This window comes from Dermacentor variabilis, chromosome 1 (assembly GCF_050947875.1).
Source record: "Dermacentor variabilis isolate Ectoservices chromosome 1, ASM5094787v1, whole genome shotgun sequence".
Classification (NCBI taxonomy): domain Eukaryota; kingdom Metazoa; phylum Arthropoda; class Arachnida; order Ixodida; family Ixodidae; genus Dermacentor; species Dermacentor variabilis.
Window position 1 is genome coordinate 126,644,981 of NC_134568.1, and position 18,950 is coordinate 126,663,930.

The 18,950-nt window shown below is 45.6% G+C and overlaps 1 protein-coding gene across 1 annotated transcript in view; it reads right to left on the reverse strand.

Annotated features, from left to right (window-relative positions):
• Positions 1-2,117, reverse strand: part of LOC142571979 (tachykinin-like peptides receptor 99D) — a 93,814-nt gene extending 91,697 nt beyond the window's left edge. The window contains exon 1 of the mRNA XM_075680746.1: positions 1,119-2,117. Within this exon, the coding sequence (XP_075536861.1) occupies positions 1,119-1,979 (861 nt within the window). The 5' untranslated portion in view covers positions 1,980-2,117. The remainder of the gene's footprint in view (positions 1-1,118) is intronic.
• Positions 2,118-18,950: the final 16,833 nt, after the last annotated feature.

Here is an 18,950-nt window from a genome sequence, read left to right on the forward strand (position 1 = left end):
AGTGACGTTGTTTCAAAGGTAGAGTCATCGCATGAAATAATAATTTTTCAGGTAAGTATGAACAGTCTATGAAGTACCTCGCAAGTTTGCAAATGTGATGATAAAGTAAACTCAGAAAATGTCAATTTTAATTGTACAAGTTTGCGGGATTCATCTGAATTGTCCTGAAGCCTAAGTTACATGTCTTAATATTGTCAAATAAGGAAAGTTTCGATATCGATTAGAGAAAATTTTCTGCATACGTCTTACTGATATATACGTCACTGAACCAAGTTAATTACTGGAGCTTCTCAGCATGTTCGCAGCCAGGACAAATAGGAATAATGGCTGCATAACTTCCCAGTAAATAAGAAACATACTATTCTTTTGCCCTTTCTCAGTGCCTAATTAATGGACATGGAAGCAATTAAGCAATAGAATAAAAAAGATGTGTTCTGTAGTTCAGGCTCTAAATGTCTGCATAAAAATAAATCAATATCGAAATTGGCTCACTTATTCCTGTAGTACTGCAAGTGGTATTCAAAACCAAGCTGTAGAGATCAAACAGCTATGGTTTGCTTTTGAAAGTGCAAGAAGTGACGCAATCCAAAAGCGCGCTGTAAAAAAACATTTTGCCTATATCGTTCTCTGTTTCAATCAGGACCTTCACATGTGGTTCTGCATGCCCTCCTATTCGATAGAATGAAATGCATAATTCTGAAAGCTTATTAACAAAAGTAGCCCTCGGAGAGAGTGAGTCGCTATGCGTCCGAAACGCTTAGCAAACAAACGCTGCGCAAGCAGAGCAAACTCGCTTTCACCAAATTCGTACACATTCCCGCAAGGTGTGAGCAGCCGTTACGACAATCAGGGCTGCTTGAAGTGCTTGGCGGCTAGGTCGTGGGAGACAGTGACCACTTTCTCGTCACTTAGCTGCCAGGCAAAGGAATAATCGCGGCAAGTTAAACAGAGATCAAGGATTACCCCACCCCCTGAGCCTGATGGCCTCCTCAGCAACCTGAAATACACCAAGCTTCCGACAGCACATGGTGTAAATTGCCTATTATTATTGCGTATGGGTAAGTATTTCGGAGTTCTGATGTGAATATTTTCTTGTGTGTGAGACCGGAGGAGCTCACCTTGTTTTTATTGCGCACGATGTTGGCGTCGCGGACTGTCTCCATGTTGCCGGGTGCCTTGGACTGGCGGAGCTTCTTCCAGATCTTCCCGTACGTGTAGCAGATGACGCTCAAGGGCAGGAAGTACTGCGCGCAGACCAGGGCGTGGTTGTAGGCCTTCCAGGTGAACGGCCGCATGCCCACGTTGGCACAAAAGGGCCGCTCGCGCAGGCCGCTCAGCTTGTCGACGACGAGCACCACGCGCAGGGCCAGCGCGTTGGGGCTCGCCACGACCAGCGACGAGAGCCAAATAATGAGAACGAGCAGCTTGGCTGTCGCCTTGGAACAGAAGCGTGCCTTGAGTGGCGACGTGATGGCCCGGTAACGCTCGACCGCGATGGCCGTGAGGGTGAACACGGACACGTTCACCGAGACCACCTGGACGTAGGGGCAGAAGGCGCACATGAAGTACGGAAGCGCCCAGCGCTGCAGCAGTGCGGCCTGAAATTGAAACGGGATCGAGAAGACGCCGATGATGACGTCGGCAACGGCCAGGTTGGCGATGAACAGGTTTGTGATGGTCTGCATACGCCGCGACGACGCCACGATCCACAGGACGAGCACGTTTCCCAGTATGGACACCAGAGAGACCAGTCCGTAGCAGAAAGACAGTAGCACGACGATGTCCACCGGAACCTCGTACAGGCTGCTGCCGCTGCTGCTGACGCTGCTCAGAGCTCCAGAGCCGTTGCCAGCCGGGTCCACGGCGTCGCTTACGTTCGCCGCGATGACAACGCTCACCTGTAGCACGCTCGAGTTGTCAACGCTGTCTGCCAGGCTGTCATTGAAATTGGTCAGCTCGTAATACTGAACGACTTCCATTTCGGAAACGTCCAGTAGACCGTTTTACCTTACTGTCCAGCTGGTGGCATCGCTCGCCGCGATGACGCGCGGTGCGAAACGCGCGCGGTACGCATCGTTCCCTGGGCTCTCTTCCCGTCCGGGCCGTCAGCTCGCGCGCCGGATCCCTGCCGCTGGCGCTTTAGGTAGCGCCTGCGACGACTGTCCCACAAGCGCACCCGCGCCCGCCGCGACTCGTCCCGCAGGAGAGAGAAAACGGGAGAGACCGCTACCACGTGACTCCCACGTCCACCGCTCCTTCGGAGTTTGAACCCACGTGGAGAAAAGGAGAGAAGATGCGCGCGGGGAGTTCCCGCGCTGCCGGCCCGCCCGCGATCGTGCCGCCACCGCCGCTCCATTCGCGCAGTTACCCTGGAAGGGAGCGTTTTTCCCCACTCGCACCTGTGGAGGGGCGGCCTGCCTGGTATCTCATCGTATCTGCTCTGCAGACTTGAGCCAAGCCAGCAGCAATACTTGTGGCGAGTTTCGCTGGGCCCTCTCCTTCAAGGACAAGAAAAGGATGTGCGCACGCGGGAACGTATCGTGTAATTCGCCTGTGAGCAATTGCGCATGCCGCGTTAGATTCCCTGGTAGGTATAGTATACGGTGCGGAGCAAAGAAGGTCTCAGACAACCTGTGCATAGGCCCCCTGTGAAAAGTATATTATATGCCGAAGCAAACGTGCTCAGTGCACGGCAGTATGACGTGCAGGGACTGCAAGAGTATAGTTGCGAAAGCATCGTAATCATTTTACCGCAGTTAAGAACAATGGCCACGTATAGTTCCGAATGCATATGAATGCATATGCACATGATCTTGCGCTTAGCCGACTGATTCTTACTATATAATGAGCTAATGATGGTTATTCTACAGTAACGTCAAAAGTTTCAAATATGCGCTTGTAATGGCGGCGTTTTCTTAAGTTTCGGTATCAAAAAACGTCTATTTGTACCAACTTTTCTTGAAGCATCCGCTCGTATATTTAATATATAAACGCTTGGGCGGTGGCTGATCTATATCTAAACTATCTGAAACTAGGCTTTTTATGCGGTTCAAGATTTTCTTGCGGTTGGCTTTTAAAGGAAACAGTGAAAGACATTTGATAGGAAGGAAGCACGAGCGTACAGTGTGTCCCAGACAACTAAGGTTTAAAAATAAACCCAAGCACTTAGGATGGCGCGACCAAACATGTGTGGTTTTCTATTGCATGAAGCAAGCTACATTATATTTTGTCTTGTGCTTAACTATATAATTAATTAACATTATTTGACCAACTTCGGCCGCATTATATATAGGCCAAAATTTCAAATGAAAAATTTTTACTGGTGTTCTAGGAAACATCTAATTCAGCAGCTTATTATCTACCTACTTGTTACGTAATCATTGGTGTGTGTGTGTCCTAAAAAAAGGTGTGCGAAATATGAAAAAGATAAAGAAAAGTGCGCGGGCATGGCCAATTGGGCGTCGCGATTGCAGCGCTTTTAAACGGGCTGCGTACGAATGAACAACAACTTTAGCCTGCTTTGCAGCCACCTAGTCTTGGAGTGTGTATGAGTCTACACACTCCAAGACTGTTAAACGAGCAATTGCTACTATGTGCCTCGAATCCGCGCTGAAAAAATCGTGCTGTCATAAGGCACAAGCAAGCTTTGACGACCAGATTTTGAAGTTGAGGAAGGCTGGCATTCCTTGCTTGGTTTTAAGCGCAATTTCGGAGGCGTTATTGAAAAAACTGAAAAAAGAAAGAAAAAGAAGTGAAGAAGGTCAAACAGTCGAAAAGAAAGCTAAAGCGGTGGTGATTCCATATTCTCATAAAGTGGCGCATAATCTGAAACACGTCGCCGTGAAATACAAAATTCCTGTGGTTTTTTTCCGCGCCGCGAAAGCTTGCTACTTTGTGCCGCCTGATTGGTCCAGATGACTCTAAAAAAGTAGGGTGTTCTATTAAACATACGAACCCTTTTGTTAAGTGTGAAGAAGGGGTAGTATACCACATTCCACTGAAGTGTGGAAAAGAGTATATCGGCCAAACTGGCCGATGTATTAATGAACGCCTGCGGGAGCATAAGCTTTCATTGAAAAAATGGATATGGTTCTAACTTGCCGTTTCATTGCAAGGCCTGCGGAAATAAGGATGAACGGGTATGTGAAGCGAAGCTTCATGATACGACAATCATGTATAAAAGTAAAGATTCTGTTGCGCGTGAATTATTGGAGGCCAACGAGATTAAGAAAAGAGGGGACAACTGTGTCAGTACCCCGTCTTTGAATATATACACGAATGAAAGCATGTTTTTAGATAAGTTTTATATTTAGATTAAGCGTGATTCCCTATATCTTCAGTGTTCTCGCACGTGCGCATTCACATATTCAGTGTCCCTCTTTTTTCGTTCTCCTCTCCTCATGGCTATATAATCAGCCACTTGTCATTTCAATAAACAGTTGCAAGTAGCGCCTTGTCCTGTCTGTATTTCTTCTTGTGTGCCGTCAATTTTGGCGCTTATTCTATTGAAACCTAAAAAACAACACGGCAGTGACGAAGGCGTCGGCAGTGCGATTAACGCCAGTGATGTGTTCCTGGTGCTTCCCACGCGGTGGTTCGTGATACCCATAAGCAGGCCACGCAGCACAGCAGGTTAAATGCCCTGTGCGTTCATGCGTGGTACGTTTGAGAGCACTGCAATGTAACGGGTCTTTCTTTTTTTCATATTTCTCAGGCTTTCTTCAGGATGCAGAAAAAAATTGGCAGTACACATCACGGATGACTCTCCATATAAGGGAACCTTTCCTTCTTAGTTGTTTTTCTTCTTTTTAATACATGAAATTTACGAAGTGTTGGCGTTTTTGAGCAGGCAGCGGCTGCTTCTTTTCACATATAACAAATGTATTTGTGGTCATTTTTATGTTTGGATATTTTTTTTTAAATCGCCTGTTGCAAATAGCTTAATTCTAGTTCTTGAGCTGGATTATTCAGAGAGGCAGACATTACTTCCACATGAAATTGAAACAAATAATCAACTAATTACCGGAACTTCACTCATTCGCTTCTTACTTAATTACATGACGGCACATATTGCAATTTACGAATTGTAGCCGGTGAGTTTGCAAGGCTGATCCACTTGGAATGAATTTCCAAAATGACGCCAGTTTGTAGGTGTGCGCCATCAAACTTCGCCGTAAAAATGCACTGTTGCTCAGCTTACTTTATGACAAAACGCTAATTTAGGTATTGAAGCACAAATGTAACGGGAACGCCCGTGTATTGCGTTCTACACTTTGGGAAATAATATCTCGAAACTGGTATCTTCCTGGAAATTCTTTTCAAGTGGATACGTCTTGCACTCTCACCGGTTACAATTCGTAAGTTCCGATATTTGAAGTAAATTAATTATGTAGATCTTAATTAGTAAACTGTCGTTAATTATTTGGCTATGTGTTTTGATTTCTCGTGACAGTAACGTCTGCGTCTTCAGAAAATGACTGCTATGTCGTACAATATTAAAATGTTGCTGCTTCGGCGACTAACAGGACGTCTTCACTTGCCTGTAACCCCTGACGAAGGTCAGCCAATCCACCACCGAAACTGTTGGGAAATAAAGGAAATACTACTACGAAGTAGACAGATAAAAATTTTCACTTGATATATATATATATATATATATATATATATATATATATATATCAGGGGCGTAGCCCCCCGAAATTTTTTTGTGCTGTCAATGTACCGCCGACCAAAGCAACCCCCGGCGCCGGAAATCATTCTGGATTTTGTCTAGAATGAGGGGGGGGGGGGGTCTTTTCTTGCTCGAAAAGACATTTCACCACGAAAATGGCAAACTCGGGCTGGATTTCGTGGCAACGCCCATGCACCGGGAGTCGCATAACGCAAGCAGCCCCATCCGAGCGCAAAGTTTCATTCGCGTTTTGATGACAAACGGGCTTACCGCGGCATCTCGCGGAGGCCGCGGAATCTACGGAGCGCATGGATATGAATTCCGAAACTTTATGGGTATAAATCTCATAAACTTCTGATGTGAAAGGTGCATTGACATTTCTAAAGTGGTGCTTTAGATTTTCAATTCGGGAACTTTGTGGGTCTAATGCTGTTATAAACCTTTGACGTCAGCGGTGGATTGACTTTTCTAAGGTCTTGCATTGGAACATACAACGAGACAAGCCAAATCAACACAATATTAGACAAGTTCACAAAGCACGCAGCGAGGTCCGATGAGACGAAGCGTTGTGGTGGTTCATTTGTGCCATCATTTCACATAAAAAATATCAAAATTTTTTTTCACCTACGCCAAAGCATCCATGTTAAGACACTAAAGCCAGCCAAGGTAACTACGTTCTTATTTATTTTTCCTACTTTGACTTTTATTCGCGAGGACACATTGAGCGTTTTCAATTTTCTTGGTCTTTCTACCCTACACGCGGGCTGCCAGAGTTTTTCCAGAGCATACGTTTTTCTTGTGTTGCCCTGACCACCGCGCGGCGCACTTCGGTGAAGTGTTCTGCTCTGCCCGAGTGGATTTTCGCCTGGCAGAGTTTTCGATGCTTTCTGGCTAGCAGACGAGAAAAAAAACTATGGTCGCTCACCGCCATCACTGTGGGGACTCAACGGATTGCACCGTGTTCGCTTGAGGGCAACATCTCCGGAAAGTCTTGGCTCGCCAGTGTAGGATACCGAGCAGTATGCGTATGGTTCTCTGTGGACCAAGCGTCTCAGGTATTTTTTTTTATATTCCTTTGGTAACCACATTAGGTGCGCAAAGTAGACATTCAATTGTAGCCAACATATCTTTCTTGTTTTTTTTTTAAATTTCGGTGCCCCCGCCCCACAAAAGGAAAAAAAATACATTGTTGCGGCGCAGCGAATTGTTGCATGGCGAACGTTCGATTTTGTTACTTCTTCCTTTGCGGAAAGTAATCGGCCACGGGACGCTTCAGTTGCCGGATACTCTTATTATATTATTGCGATAGCAATTATATGGACACTCCAAGCGCATTCCTGCTGTCACCATCACCCTGATGTTTCGTAGAAAGTCCAAGGGCGACAACATCGTTACCGAGCGCCGCATGAAGTATGTGCGAGTGAAAGCGTACAAGAAGGGGGGAGGGGGGGCTGGAATGGGTGAGCCGACGATGGTGACTCAGTCTTGTGCGCGCAAAGGAGGAAAGCGGAGAGCAAGCCAGTCATCTTCCGTCGCGCGATACATCGGGGGGAGTGGATGGAATGGGGGCGGTATCTAGGATTCTGTGAATCTGTGATTGCGCAACATGTTTATTTGCTTCGTTTGAGGCATTATACACCGTGACTTTTCCTTATATACGTACATTTATTGGAGACTTATACGTATATTTAAATATCATGTTGGGAGATTTTGTGTATACACGCAGTGAACTTTGTTTCCAGTGACACTTTTTGCCCTTTATCAAGCTCTATCTTTCCATTTGTATATCCCATTGTATCTTCACATTTCTATGTATACGAGGGTGAGTCAAATGAAAGTGAGCCTACCCACCCGGCGCAATAATGGTTCGGTTCATTATCTGCGAGGCATGTGCGCAGAAGAGAGGGATGTCTCATTTACAAAAGTGACGCGCAGGTGTGAGGATACAAGTTCTCCAATGCTCTCATACATTCGGTTGAACATGGTTGCGTGACATATTGGAAACTCCGGAAGTTGAACAGCGTGGTGACGTGAAGTTTTTGACTGCTGAAGGTATTTCGTACAAAGAAATTAGTCGCCGTATGGCTGCCGTGTACATTGAACATCGCATTTCATTGGCCACTGTGAAGCGTTGGAGCAAAGGGTTCAAAGGAGGACGTGAAAGTTGCAAAGACGATCCAAGACGGGACTAAAGCCATCGTGAAATCACCCTTAACAATATTGCACAAGTTGATGAGGTGATGAGAGAAGAACGGAGGATAAGCATAGATGAAATGGCAGAGCGTATGAACATCAGTCACGCTTCGGTTCACGCCATAGTCCATGAACATCTCTGTCATCGGCTTTTGTGTGCGCCATGGTTGCCCAAGATTTTGAACCACCGCCAGAAGATGGAGAAGTTCGGCGCTGCCTTGACTGATCTCATCTGGTATCACAATGAGGGTGACGACTTCTTGTCTGCAATTGTGATCGGGGACGAACCATGGTGCCGCTACTACAAGCCTGAAACACGACGGCAAAGCTTACAGTGGAAACATTTGAATTCACCACGCCCAAAGAAAGCAAAGGCCATCATTTCCGCCGGAAGGGTGTTGTTGACTTTTTTTTCAATCGTCAGGAACCATTACGGATAGAATTTGCTGTCTTGAGAGACTATCAATTGTTTCCGATGCTGTGAAACGCCGGAACGGCTGCGTGTTGCAATCAAGAAGAGACAACGTGGAAAATTGACGAATGGGGTGATCTTGTTCCACTACAATGCCCGTCCCCACATCGCTGATGTATTTAATATAAAACTGGCAAAGTTCAAGTGGGAAATGCTGCAACATCCGCCACACAGCCCAGACCTATCGCCTTGCAACATCCACATTTTGGGGCAACCGAAAAAAAAAACAGCTCAAGGGAACCACATTCGTTTCGGACGATGACGTGAAAGAGTCAGTTGCAGACTTTTTGAAGCTGCAACCCAAGGAATTTGAAGAGACCGGAATCACGCAACTTCTTAGTCAGTGGGACAAATGTCTAAATGCTCATGGAGACTATATTGTTACGGTGAAGGGAACGAAGAAGTTGAATTGGACTAGACGAAGACGAAGTCTGGCAGTTGCCTGAACGCCATATACGCGAGTTGTAAATATACGTTATTTTACACTCGTGGGCCTGCTGTCTTCCTGCAACATTTTGGTGGAGGTGCGAGGTACAATCACGGAACTTCGCAGCGGACGTCATCTATACCTGCCGCCACAATGGCAAATCAACCGACACAAGCGACAACGCCTCAGCAGCCCGTGCCAACGGTCATCTTCACTCATCCGCGGGACCCAGGGACAATTTGTGGCACGGACAACGCCGACGTCGAGGACTGGCTTACGATGTACGAACGAGTGTGCGACAACAACAGGTGGGATCCAACAATGATGCTAGCAAAAGTGATATTTTACCTAAGAGGAACTGCGAGGCAATGGTACGACACACACGAAGCTGACCTAACGAGCTGGGATGTCTGCAAAGAAAAAATGCGAGATCTGTTTGGCAGACCTGTCGGTCGTGAGCTGGCGGCAAAAAAAGAACTTGAGTGTCGCGCTCAAACGTCCACAGAATCCTATGTCGTCTACGATGTGCTGGCCCTCTGTCGCAAGGCTGATAACAACATGACCGAGGCAGACAAGATTGGTCACATATTGAAAGGTATTGCAGACGATGCCTTCAATCTCCTTATGTGCAAGGATTGTGCCACTGTAGATGCAATTATAAAGGAGTGCCGCCGCTTCGAACAAGCGAAGAGCCGCCGCGTCGCTCAAACTTTCGACCGATTGCCCAATACCGCCGCGACATCTTCTTGCGAAGACCCGCCGCGCTTCGTTCAGCCCACAGGACCGGAAGAAATCACGCGCATCGTTCACCGTGAGCTTGAGGCCATGGCTCCCGCTCCAGTTCATTCTGACTGTCGGGAAAGCGTGCCCTCTATCTCCCTTATACAAGCGGTCGTTCGGGAGGAAATAGCAAGTTTGGGGATTCCATCTCTCTGCTCGGTCCGCCATACAAACACCTGCCAGATTTCTCCGGCCGCTCGCTCCCAGACGCAAAGCTTTCCGCCTCCTCGTCGCAACCATGCTGACTGGCGCACAGAGGATGATAAACCTATCTGTTTTAATTGTTCCGGTATTGGACACATCGCCCGTCATTGCCGCAACCACTGGTCGTCGCCTCGCTGGTGGTCGTCTCCGAGTCACTACCGCCAAGTACCAGACAATCGTACTTTCTCGCCCTATACGCCAACTAGGAATATCAACGCCGACAGTGCTCCACCAAGATCCAGCCGCTCCCCGTCTCCGCAAGGTCGTAGGTCCCGTTCGCCTCTCGTTCACCGCTCTTCGTCCCCTTCTGCAACCGGTCGCTTCGCTTCGGGAAACTAGGCGGTGCAGCTCCCGGAGGTGAAGCTGCAACTCCGACCCGGCCCGCAAATCCTCTGTTGACCCTGCCTACATGTGGAAGCCTACTGGACATTGAAGTTGATGGCGTTCCTGTTAAATCTCTCGTTGACACAGGAGCGCAGCTTTCAGTTATGAGCGCTGCTCTCCGCCGAAGGCTCAAAAAGGTTCTGACGCCCGCCGTACCGCGCACTGTGCGAGTCGCCGATGAGAGTACGTCACCGGTCCTTGGAATGTGCACAGCACGTGTGACCATTGGTGGCCATTATACCGTTGTTCTATTTATCGTCCTTGAACACTGTCCACACGACCTAATTCTCGGCCTCGACTTCCTTTCTAAACACTCTGCCCAAATTGACTGCTCCGCAGGTGTTGTGCAGTTGGATCTGCCGCTTCCTGCCGACGCAACTTGTGCTTCACATCGCTTATGTTCTGCTGAGCTTGCAAGGCTGTCTCTACAGGTGGCTACAAATGCCCTCCTGAGCAGCGCAAAGATCCCGTTATTCGAACACTTATGGAATGCCTAAGCTACTCGCCCAATGACCCGTCCCTCCGGATGTTCACCTTGCGCGATGGAACTTATACCGTCGTAGCGTTCGTCCTGACGGCCCGGAGCTCCTCCTAGTCGTTCCCAAGCACCTTCGACTAGCCGTGCTCCAGCAACTTCACGACGCTCCAACTGCTGGACACTTGGGCATCACTCGTACATACGACCACCTGCGGCGCCGCTTCTTCTGGCCCGGCATTTATCGCTCTGTGCGCCGTTATGTCGCTTCATGCGACCTGTGTCAGCGCCGGAAGACGCCTGCTACGCCTCCCGCTGGTTTGCTTCAACCAATTGATATCCCCACAGAGCCTTTCTTTCGTGTGGGCCTAGACCTCCTTGGCCCCTTTCCAATTTCTATCAAAGGCAACAAATGGATTGCTGTAGCAACCGATTATGCCACGAGATATGCCATCGCACGAGCGCTACCAACCAGCTGCGCTACAGATGTCGCCGACTTCTTACTATACGACGTCATCCTGCACCACGGCGACCCTCGCCAGTTGCTGACGGATCGCGGCCGCTACTTTTTATCGAAGGTCGTCGATGACCTGCTCCGCTCCTGCTCTACAGAACAACAGATTGCTACCGCGTACCACCCTCAAACGAACGGCCTCACCGATCGACTCAACCGCACGCTAACTGAAATGCTGGCCATGTACGTTTCCGACGATCACCGTGACTGGGACGTCGCTTTACCATACATCACTGTCGCATACAACTGGTCCCGTCACGACACTGCCAGATTTTCACCATTTTACCTTTTTTATGGGCGCCACCCCACCTTGCCCTTTGACACGTTGCTACCTTCCGCAGTACAATCACCCAGCACTGGTTACGCTCGCGATGCTATTGACTTAGCCGCCCAGGCCCGAGATGTCGCCCGTCATCGCCTCACAGTCTCGCAAGCTTCTCAAAAGCGAGGCTACAACCTTCGGCACCGAGACTACCATTTTTCACCTGGTTCCCTTGTCCTTCTCTGGACGCCTTCACGTCGCGTCGGCTTGTCGGAAAAACTACTTTCCCGGTATTCTGGTCCGTACCAGATCTTACGCCAACTGTCCGACGTGACATACGAGATCGCCCCAGTCGGTCAGCCTTCAGTGCATCGCAACGTCACCAGCGTTGTTGTTCACGTCGCCAGGCTTAAGCCCTATGTCCTCCCATTAAGTAAGGCTCTATAACTTGCACCGGGACGAAGCTACTCCACCGGGAGGGTGATGTTACGGTGAAGGGAACGAAGAAGTTGAATTGGACTAGACGAAGACGAAGTCTGGCAGTTGCGTGAACGCCATATACGCCAGTTGTAAATATACGTTATTTTACACTCGTGGGCCTGCTTTCTTCCTGCAACAATATTTAAGTAAAGTACCCCATTTGTCATATGTTCGCATTGCCTCACTTTCATTTGTCTCGCCCTCGTATATATTGCAGAACTCCTGCGTTTTATACGTGCTCTCTGTTGCGACTGTAATTTCGGTGCAATTGCTCACGATACACGACCGGTGACAGCTGCTCCTGCGTAATACATTGGAGCAAATGCCAGCGTCATTGATATTTTGCACTGGCCGTTGCATACGTACATGAATGGAAACACGGTTCTTGAATGACAAAGTTTCATTAACATATTTGTCCTCAACATGTTCATTTCATGGCCTTTACATTTTTCATATCAGCGGCATGCACTGCTTTGCTGGTTTCGAACTGATATAGTTCTAAAGTTCGCGTGATATTTTCTTTACTTATTAAATAGACAAAAAAGATGGAAGCATTGATATCAGTTATTTTGGGCACAATTTTTGGCACGTACGAGTATATTCTTTTATGAAGAATTATATATTTTACTTGTTTTTACGGTGCGTAGCGTTCAAGAATTCGTTTGCAATATCTTTGGCAATGGCAATGAAATTATTATTCATGTATTTTATCCCTCGACAAATTGTTTAAGAGGAATCTTTAGCTCGGGCCCCACTCCGACGCGGCCTATTCAAATACACGTAAAACGCAGAAACGCTCTTCTGAGATAACTTCTCGATCGCGTTTAATGAAATTTGTTGCATTTGAGAGAGAAAGTTAAATTGTAGTGTCTGCTGCAACCGGAATTTCGTTTTAGGGCCTTAATTTTGTTTAAAATATTTCCAAAAATTTGAAAGTTCGAGAAAAATAGGAGCACGACGTTTACAAACTAACAGCTCTGAATGAGGGACAGATATATCGCGGTTCTGTCAACGGCATCTATTATAACAGTCAAAGCGGACAAATTTGGTATGTCAATTTGTATCTTACGTGCATTAGTTACGTTGTGTACAAGGGTTCTGCAAAAGCTATGTTTCCATAATACTAAATTTTTTAGATTTATGTGTAACATATAAATTTTGTCCGCTGTAGATGTGCTATTAGAGGAAATTCAAATGAATTGTGATATCAGTTTTCATTGTTTAGTTACTGAGTTTTAAACTTGATAGTTTCATTCCCGGAAAATTTGCGATTTTGGCCAATTTTTAATAACACATTGACGACCTAAATGAAAAATTCGAAGTCAGCAGTCACTAGAACTCTCCCCCCCTCCCCCCCTCCCCCCTCCAAGTTTTTCTTTTAAACGCAACAAACTTCGTTAAATTTGGTGCAGTGGTTTCCGAGAAAAAGTAATTCCCCTTCTACACGTATTTAGATAGGAGCACCCGAGCTAAAGCTGCCTCTTCAGGAGGATGCCGAGCTGGAACGTAAGCCCCCCCCCTCCCCCCTAACAAAATTTCTGGCTACGCCACTGATATATATATATATATATATATATATATATATATATATATATATATATATATATATATATATATATATATATATATATAACTAGCGCCCATCTTGTCTGCGTATTTTTATCCCCTTGATTACTGCGTTTGCAACGTGAGCAGTTGCAACTGTGCAAACTTGCTGATCTCGGGAAGAAGTAAACTTTTCAATGCAAGCCTATAAAACACACCTTGTAGCTCTTCTACACATAATAAAGACAACGCATTGAACCGCAGGCGCGACCCGTCAGTTTCCACCGAATAAAGTAGAACGGAAAAGGGCTCAATGCAAATATGCAGAAGATATCATTTATTGCGTGTTTCATTATTATAAAATCTAAGCCCTTATCGGGAGTAATGTACTATGGCACATTCTAGATGCTCACTGTACGTAGGTTTTGTATTTCCCCCACTTGCAAGACTTCGCAGAACCCACTTCACATTGAAGGATTGAATGCAGACGGTGTCTGAGCCAATTGATTTTAAATGGCAAAGACTGTTTCCAGGGTCCCCGGCGCACACCGAAAGGCGCTAAATTGCACCGGCACGCACTTCGCCGGAAGCTGTGTGGCGGTGTTCATCGGAACGCGGCAAATTTCATTTGGAAAGGAAAAAAAAAATATTAGTCAATCGATGTCGGGGGGCACTTTTGCAGATTTCCTTTCTAGGCCCTCTATAAGAGCTCGTTGTCGATACCAAAGATGTGTTCAGCTTTAATTGGCTCCTTAGTAGAGGTGGGCGAATATACATTTTTCTTTTAGAATACGAATCGCATACGAATAGTCAATATCGAAATGACTATCAAATAGTCAAAAAGAGACGCATAGATTTACAGCAAGGACATTTATTTCGGTAAAATTAAATGTCACGCCTATACTAATCAGTGCAAGAAACACGGCTAACTATCGAGGACGAGGTATCAGCTTTTAATAAAAGATCACTGATTGTCATTACCATAAAAGTGCACGAATAGCCTCTTAAGAACTTTATAGATTGGTTGCGAATTATCCCTCCAAGAAAGAATGGCTGCTGCGTCACTAGCTTTCCGAAAACACTAAATAAATGATTGCAGAAAAAGGATCAGTAGTAGTGAAAAGAGGAAAACATAAAGAAGAAGAGCAGCTAAAGGACATGCATGGCATAGGCACATGCAAAGGGCCCGTTGCAAAGAACACATAACAGGTTGTAGCGTAAGAATTGAAAGTCCTACATGACTGAACTGACAAAAGCACTAAATGACAAGGCTAGAAGCAAGAATCATAGATTGTCATGAAAGATTCCGCCGCAAAAGCAAAGAGAAAGCTTGCATTGCCCATTTTATTTGAACCTTGTCTCCAAAATTTATGTCGTCTCACTTCCGATAATTTGCGGTTCATTGTTTAACCGGTGGAGAACAGTACACAGACTAAGATTTTGGTTGTTGCGAAATATTTGGTCAGTTTCTTATTATTCGAACAGCTTCTTTTTGAATACGAGCACTTATAGCTTGTGTGCAGAACTCGATTCGTATTCAAATATTCGAATATTCGCACAGCCCGACCTCCTAGACCCCTTTTTGCATATCCTTAGCAAGACATAAATTGCTAAACTGAGGCGTTGAACAGTGTATGGGACTATGCTTTTAATAATTTAGTTCAGTTCGCTTGTGTTTGCATCCGGTAGTTTTTTGTTCTTTTTCTTACGCCCTTGAAGCTTATGAGTTAAAATATTCGTAGGGCATTCGCTAGTTGGTAGTTGATCCACTACAACCGTAGCGACTCGTAGTGCCGCGAACAAACATTACTTATTCTGCGCTAGAACAAGTAAGCTGACGCTGGCGTTTTTTTTTCTTGAGATCTGGAATCTTCTGAATTAACCTTGGGGCTTGGTCTAGCGTATAGGTGCGACCATTTCAGAAGGATGACAAAAATTTTCTTATTTATATCATTTCATTTTTGTCTGAGCAAAAGTATTCCCCGCGTATTTTTTTCCCGCGCCAATGAAAACTGAACCTGACAACTTTTAACACTCGAACTCTGTCAAGTGAGGCTAGCTTAGCAGGAGTCTTTGAGGAACTGTCAAACATTGTTTGGGATATCATCAGCCTTAGTGAGATCAGAAGAACTGGAGAGGCTTATACAGCGCTGGCTAGTGGCCATGTCCTCTGCTATAGAGGTCTCCCAGAAGAGAAGCAGTACGGGGTGGGATTCTTAATCCATAAGGACGTAGCGCGCAACATTGACGAATTCTACAGCATTAGTGAGAGGGTAGTAGTAATCGTAATCAAACTTGATAAGAGGTATAGAATAAATGTAGGACTAGCCTCCGCTCCAACATCCACTAACGATGATGATGAAGAAGATCAGTTTTATGAAGATGTTGAATTAGCGATGAGAAAAGTGCCAACTCAGTATACAGTAGTAATGGGTCACTTCAATGCAAAAGTTGGGAAAAAGCAGGCTGTTGAACAAGCAATTGGCAACTACAGCGTCGATTCCAGGAGCGCTAGAGGAGAGATGCTGGTAGAATCCGAAGAAAAAAATAAGCTGCAAATAACGAAAACCTTCTTAAGGAAGCATAGCAACAGAAAGTGGACCTGCAAAAGCCCTAATGGTGGAACAAGAAATGAAATTGATTTCATACTTTCTACCCATCCCAGCATAGTGCAGAATGTAGAAGTGTTAGGTAGGGTAAAGTGCAGGGATCATAGGTTAGTGAGGGCTAGGATTCACCTTAATTTCAAGAGAGAAAAAGCAAAATTGGTCAAGAAGAAACAGGCCAACCTAGATGCAGTAAGGGTACAAGCAGACAAATTCAGGCTGGTACTTGCAAACAAATATGCAGCCTGAGAACAGATAGACGAAGATGGCATAGACGTAATGAATGAAACCGTAACTAGGCTAGCTTCAGAGGCAGCAATTGAAGTGGGAGGCAAGGCACCAAGGCAACCAGTAGGCAAGCTTTTCCAAGTAACAAATGACCTAATAAAACAGCGACAAAGAATGAAAGTGTCCAACTCAAGAAATAAGATAGCATTCGTTGAACTGTCCAAACTGATCAACAAGGCGAAAATAAGGGATACTCTAAATTTTACGTGAGAAAGACTGAGGAAGCCGTAAAAAATGGACACAGCCTGAAATCAGTGAGAAGGTAACTTGGCATAGGGCAAAATAAGATGTATGCACCGAAAGATAAGCAGGGCAATATCATCAGCAATCTCGAAGCTATAGTAAATGCAGCAGAAGAATTCTGTACTGACCTGTACAGTATCCAAAGCAGTCACGATACCTCCATTCGAAGCAATAATGAACAGATTGCAGAGACCCCTCCTATAACTTGCGATGAGGTCAGAAGGGCCTTGCAAGACATGAAACGGGGAAAAGCGGCAGGAGAAGATAGAATAACAGTCGACTTAATCAAAGGTGGAGGAGACATAATGATTGAAAAACTGGCGGCTCTATATACGAAGTGTCTATCGACTTCAAGGGTCTCAGGAAACTGGAAGAATGCAAACATTATACTAATCCACAAAGAGTGAGACGTTAAAGAATTGAAAAACTATAGGCCCATTAGCTTACTTTTAGTGTTATATATAATATTCACCAAGCTAATCTCCAATAGAATAAGGGCCACAGTGGACTTCAGTCAACCAAGGGAACAGGCAAGCTTAAGGAAGGGATTCTCTACAGTGTATCACATCCATGTCATCAATCAGGTAATCGAGAAATCCGCAGAGTACAATCAGCCTCTCTATATGGCTTTCATAGATTACGAAAAGGCATCTGATTCTCTAGAGGCACCAGCAGTCATAGAGGCGTTACGTAATCAAGGAGTACAGACCGCTTCCCTAGATATCCTGGAAAGTATCTACAGAGATTCCACAACTACTTTAACTCTCTACAAGAAAAGTAGGAAGATACCTATAAAGAAAGCGGTCAGACAAGGAGATCTCCAATGCTATTCACTGTGTGCTTGGAAGAAGTATTCAAGCTATTAAACTGGGAAGGCTTAGGAGTAAGGATCGACGGCAAATATCTCAGCAACCTTTGCTTTGCAGATGACATTGTTCTGTTCGGCAACAGTGGAGACGAGTTACAACAAATGATTGAGGATCTTAACAGAGAGAGTGTAAGAGTGGGGTAAGATTAGTATGCAGAAGACAAAGATAATCATGAATAACTGGGCAAGGGAACAAAAGTTCAGGATCGCCAGTCAGCCGCTGGAGTCTGTGAATGAGTATGTTTACTTAGGTCAATTAACCACAGGCAACCCTGAGCATGAGAAGGAAATTCACAGAAGAATAAAAATGGGTTGGAGCGCGTACGGCAGACATTGTCAGCTCCTGACTGGAAGCTTAACATTATCATTGAAAGGGAAGGTGTACAATCAGTGCGTTTTACTGGCGCTGACATATGGGGCAGAAACTTGGAGACTGACAAAGAAGCTTGAGAAGAAGTTAAGGACCGCGCAAAGAGTGTTGGAACGAAGAATGCTAGGCATAATGTTAAAAGACAGAAAGAGAGCGGATTGGATCAGAGAGCAAACGGGTATAGCCGGTATTCTGATTGACAATAAGAGAAAAGAATCGATCTGGGCCGGTCAGGTAATGCGCAGGTTAGATAGCAAGTGGACGATTAGGGTTACATAATGGGTGCCAAGAGAAGGGAAGCACAGTCTAGGACGGCAGAAGGCTAGGTGGGGCGACGAAATTAGGAACTTCGCGGCCGCTAGTTGGAAGTGGTTGGCGCAGGACAGAGGCAAGTGGAGATCGCAAAGAGAGGCCTTTGTCCTGCAGTGGACATAAAATATGATGATGATGATGAGGATTATGATGATGATGATGATGATTGTGGCGGTGGCGGTGGTGATGATGATGATAATGATGATGGGCATGATCATTTTGTTTTGTCTGAGTAAAAGTATTTCCCGCGCATTTTTAACATACAGTCCTGCTACAACTCCTTCGTTGTTTCTTGATTTTTCCTGCCCTAAAAAACTATTTCTATCGCATGCACTGATGGCCTGCTCTCATGCAAAATCTAGTTCTCTTGAATACGGGTATGAGCTCCTCTTTTATGGCCTCGTGTTCTGCCATGGCGACGAGTTCGTCTCTTTTGTGGCGACAGAGAATCGTGTTGTCGCAGTAGCCCCTCTTGCGACCACAGTTGTCCTTGATGCAGTTTGGAACGGATTCTGCTTATATTTAGCCGGGTGGCCACTGAACATACGCGTCCATGTTCAACCCCCTAAAGTACATAAGCCAATGTGCCGGGAAATTATCGATGTATTGTATTTTTTTTTATTTGGGCCTTCGAAATAATAATGAAAGACTTTTGGAAAATATATTTCTGATAAATTATATGATATTCTCTGGGACATATGTGTCCCTATGTACCTTAGGTGAGTCGAACATTTATGTGGGCTTCTTAGTTGCTTCCACCGTAAAACTCCTTGAAGCAATTGCTTGGGGCAACCAAGCACAAGTGAACATTGAAAATATAGGAGCAGGCAAATACGCGGTTTTCGAGCTTTGAATT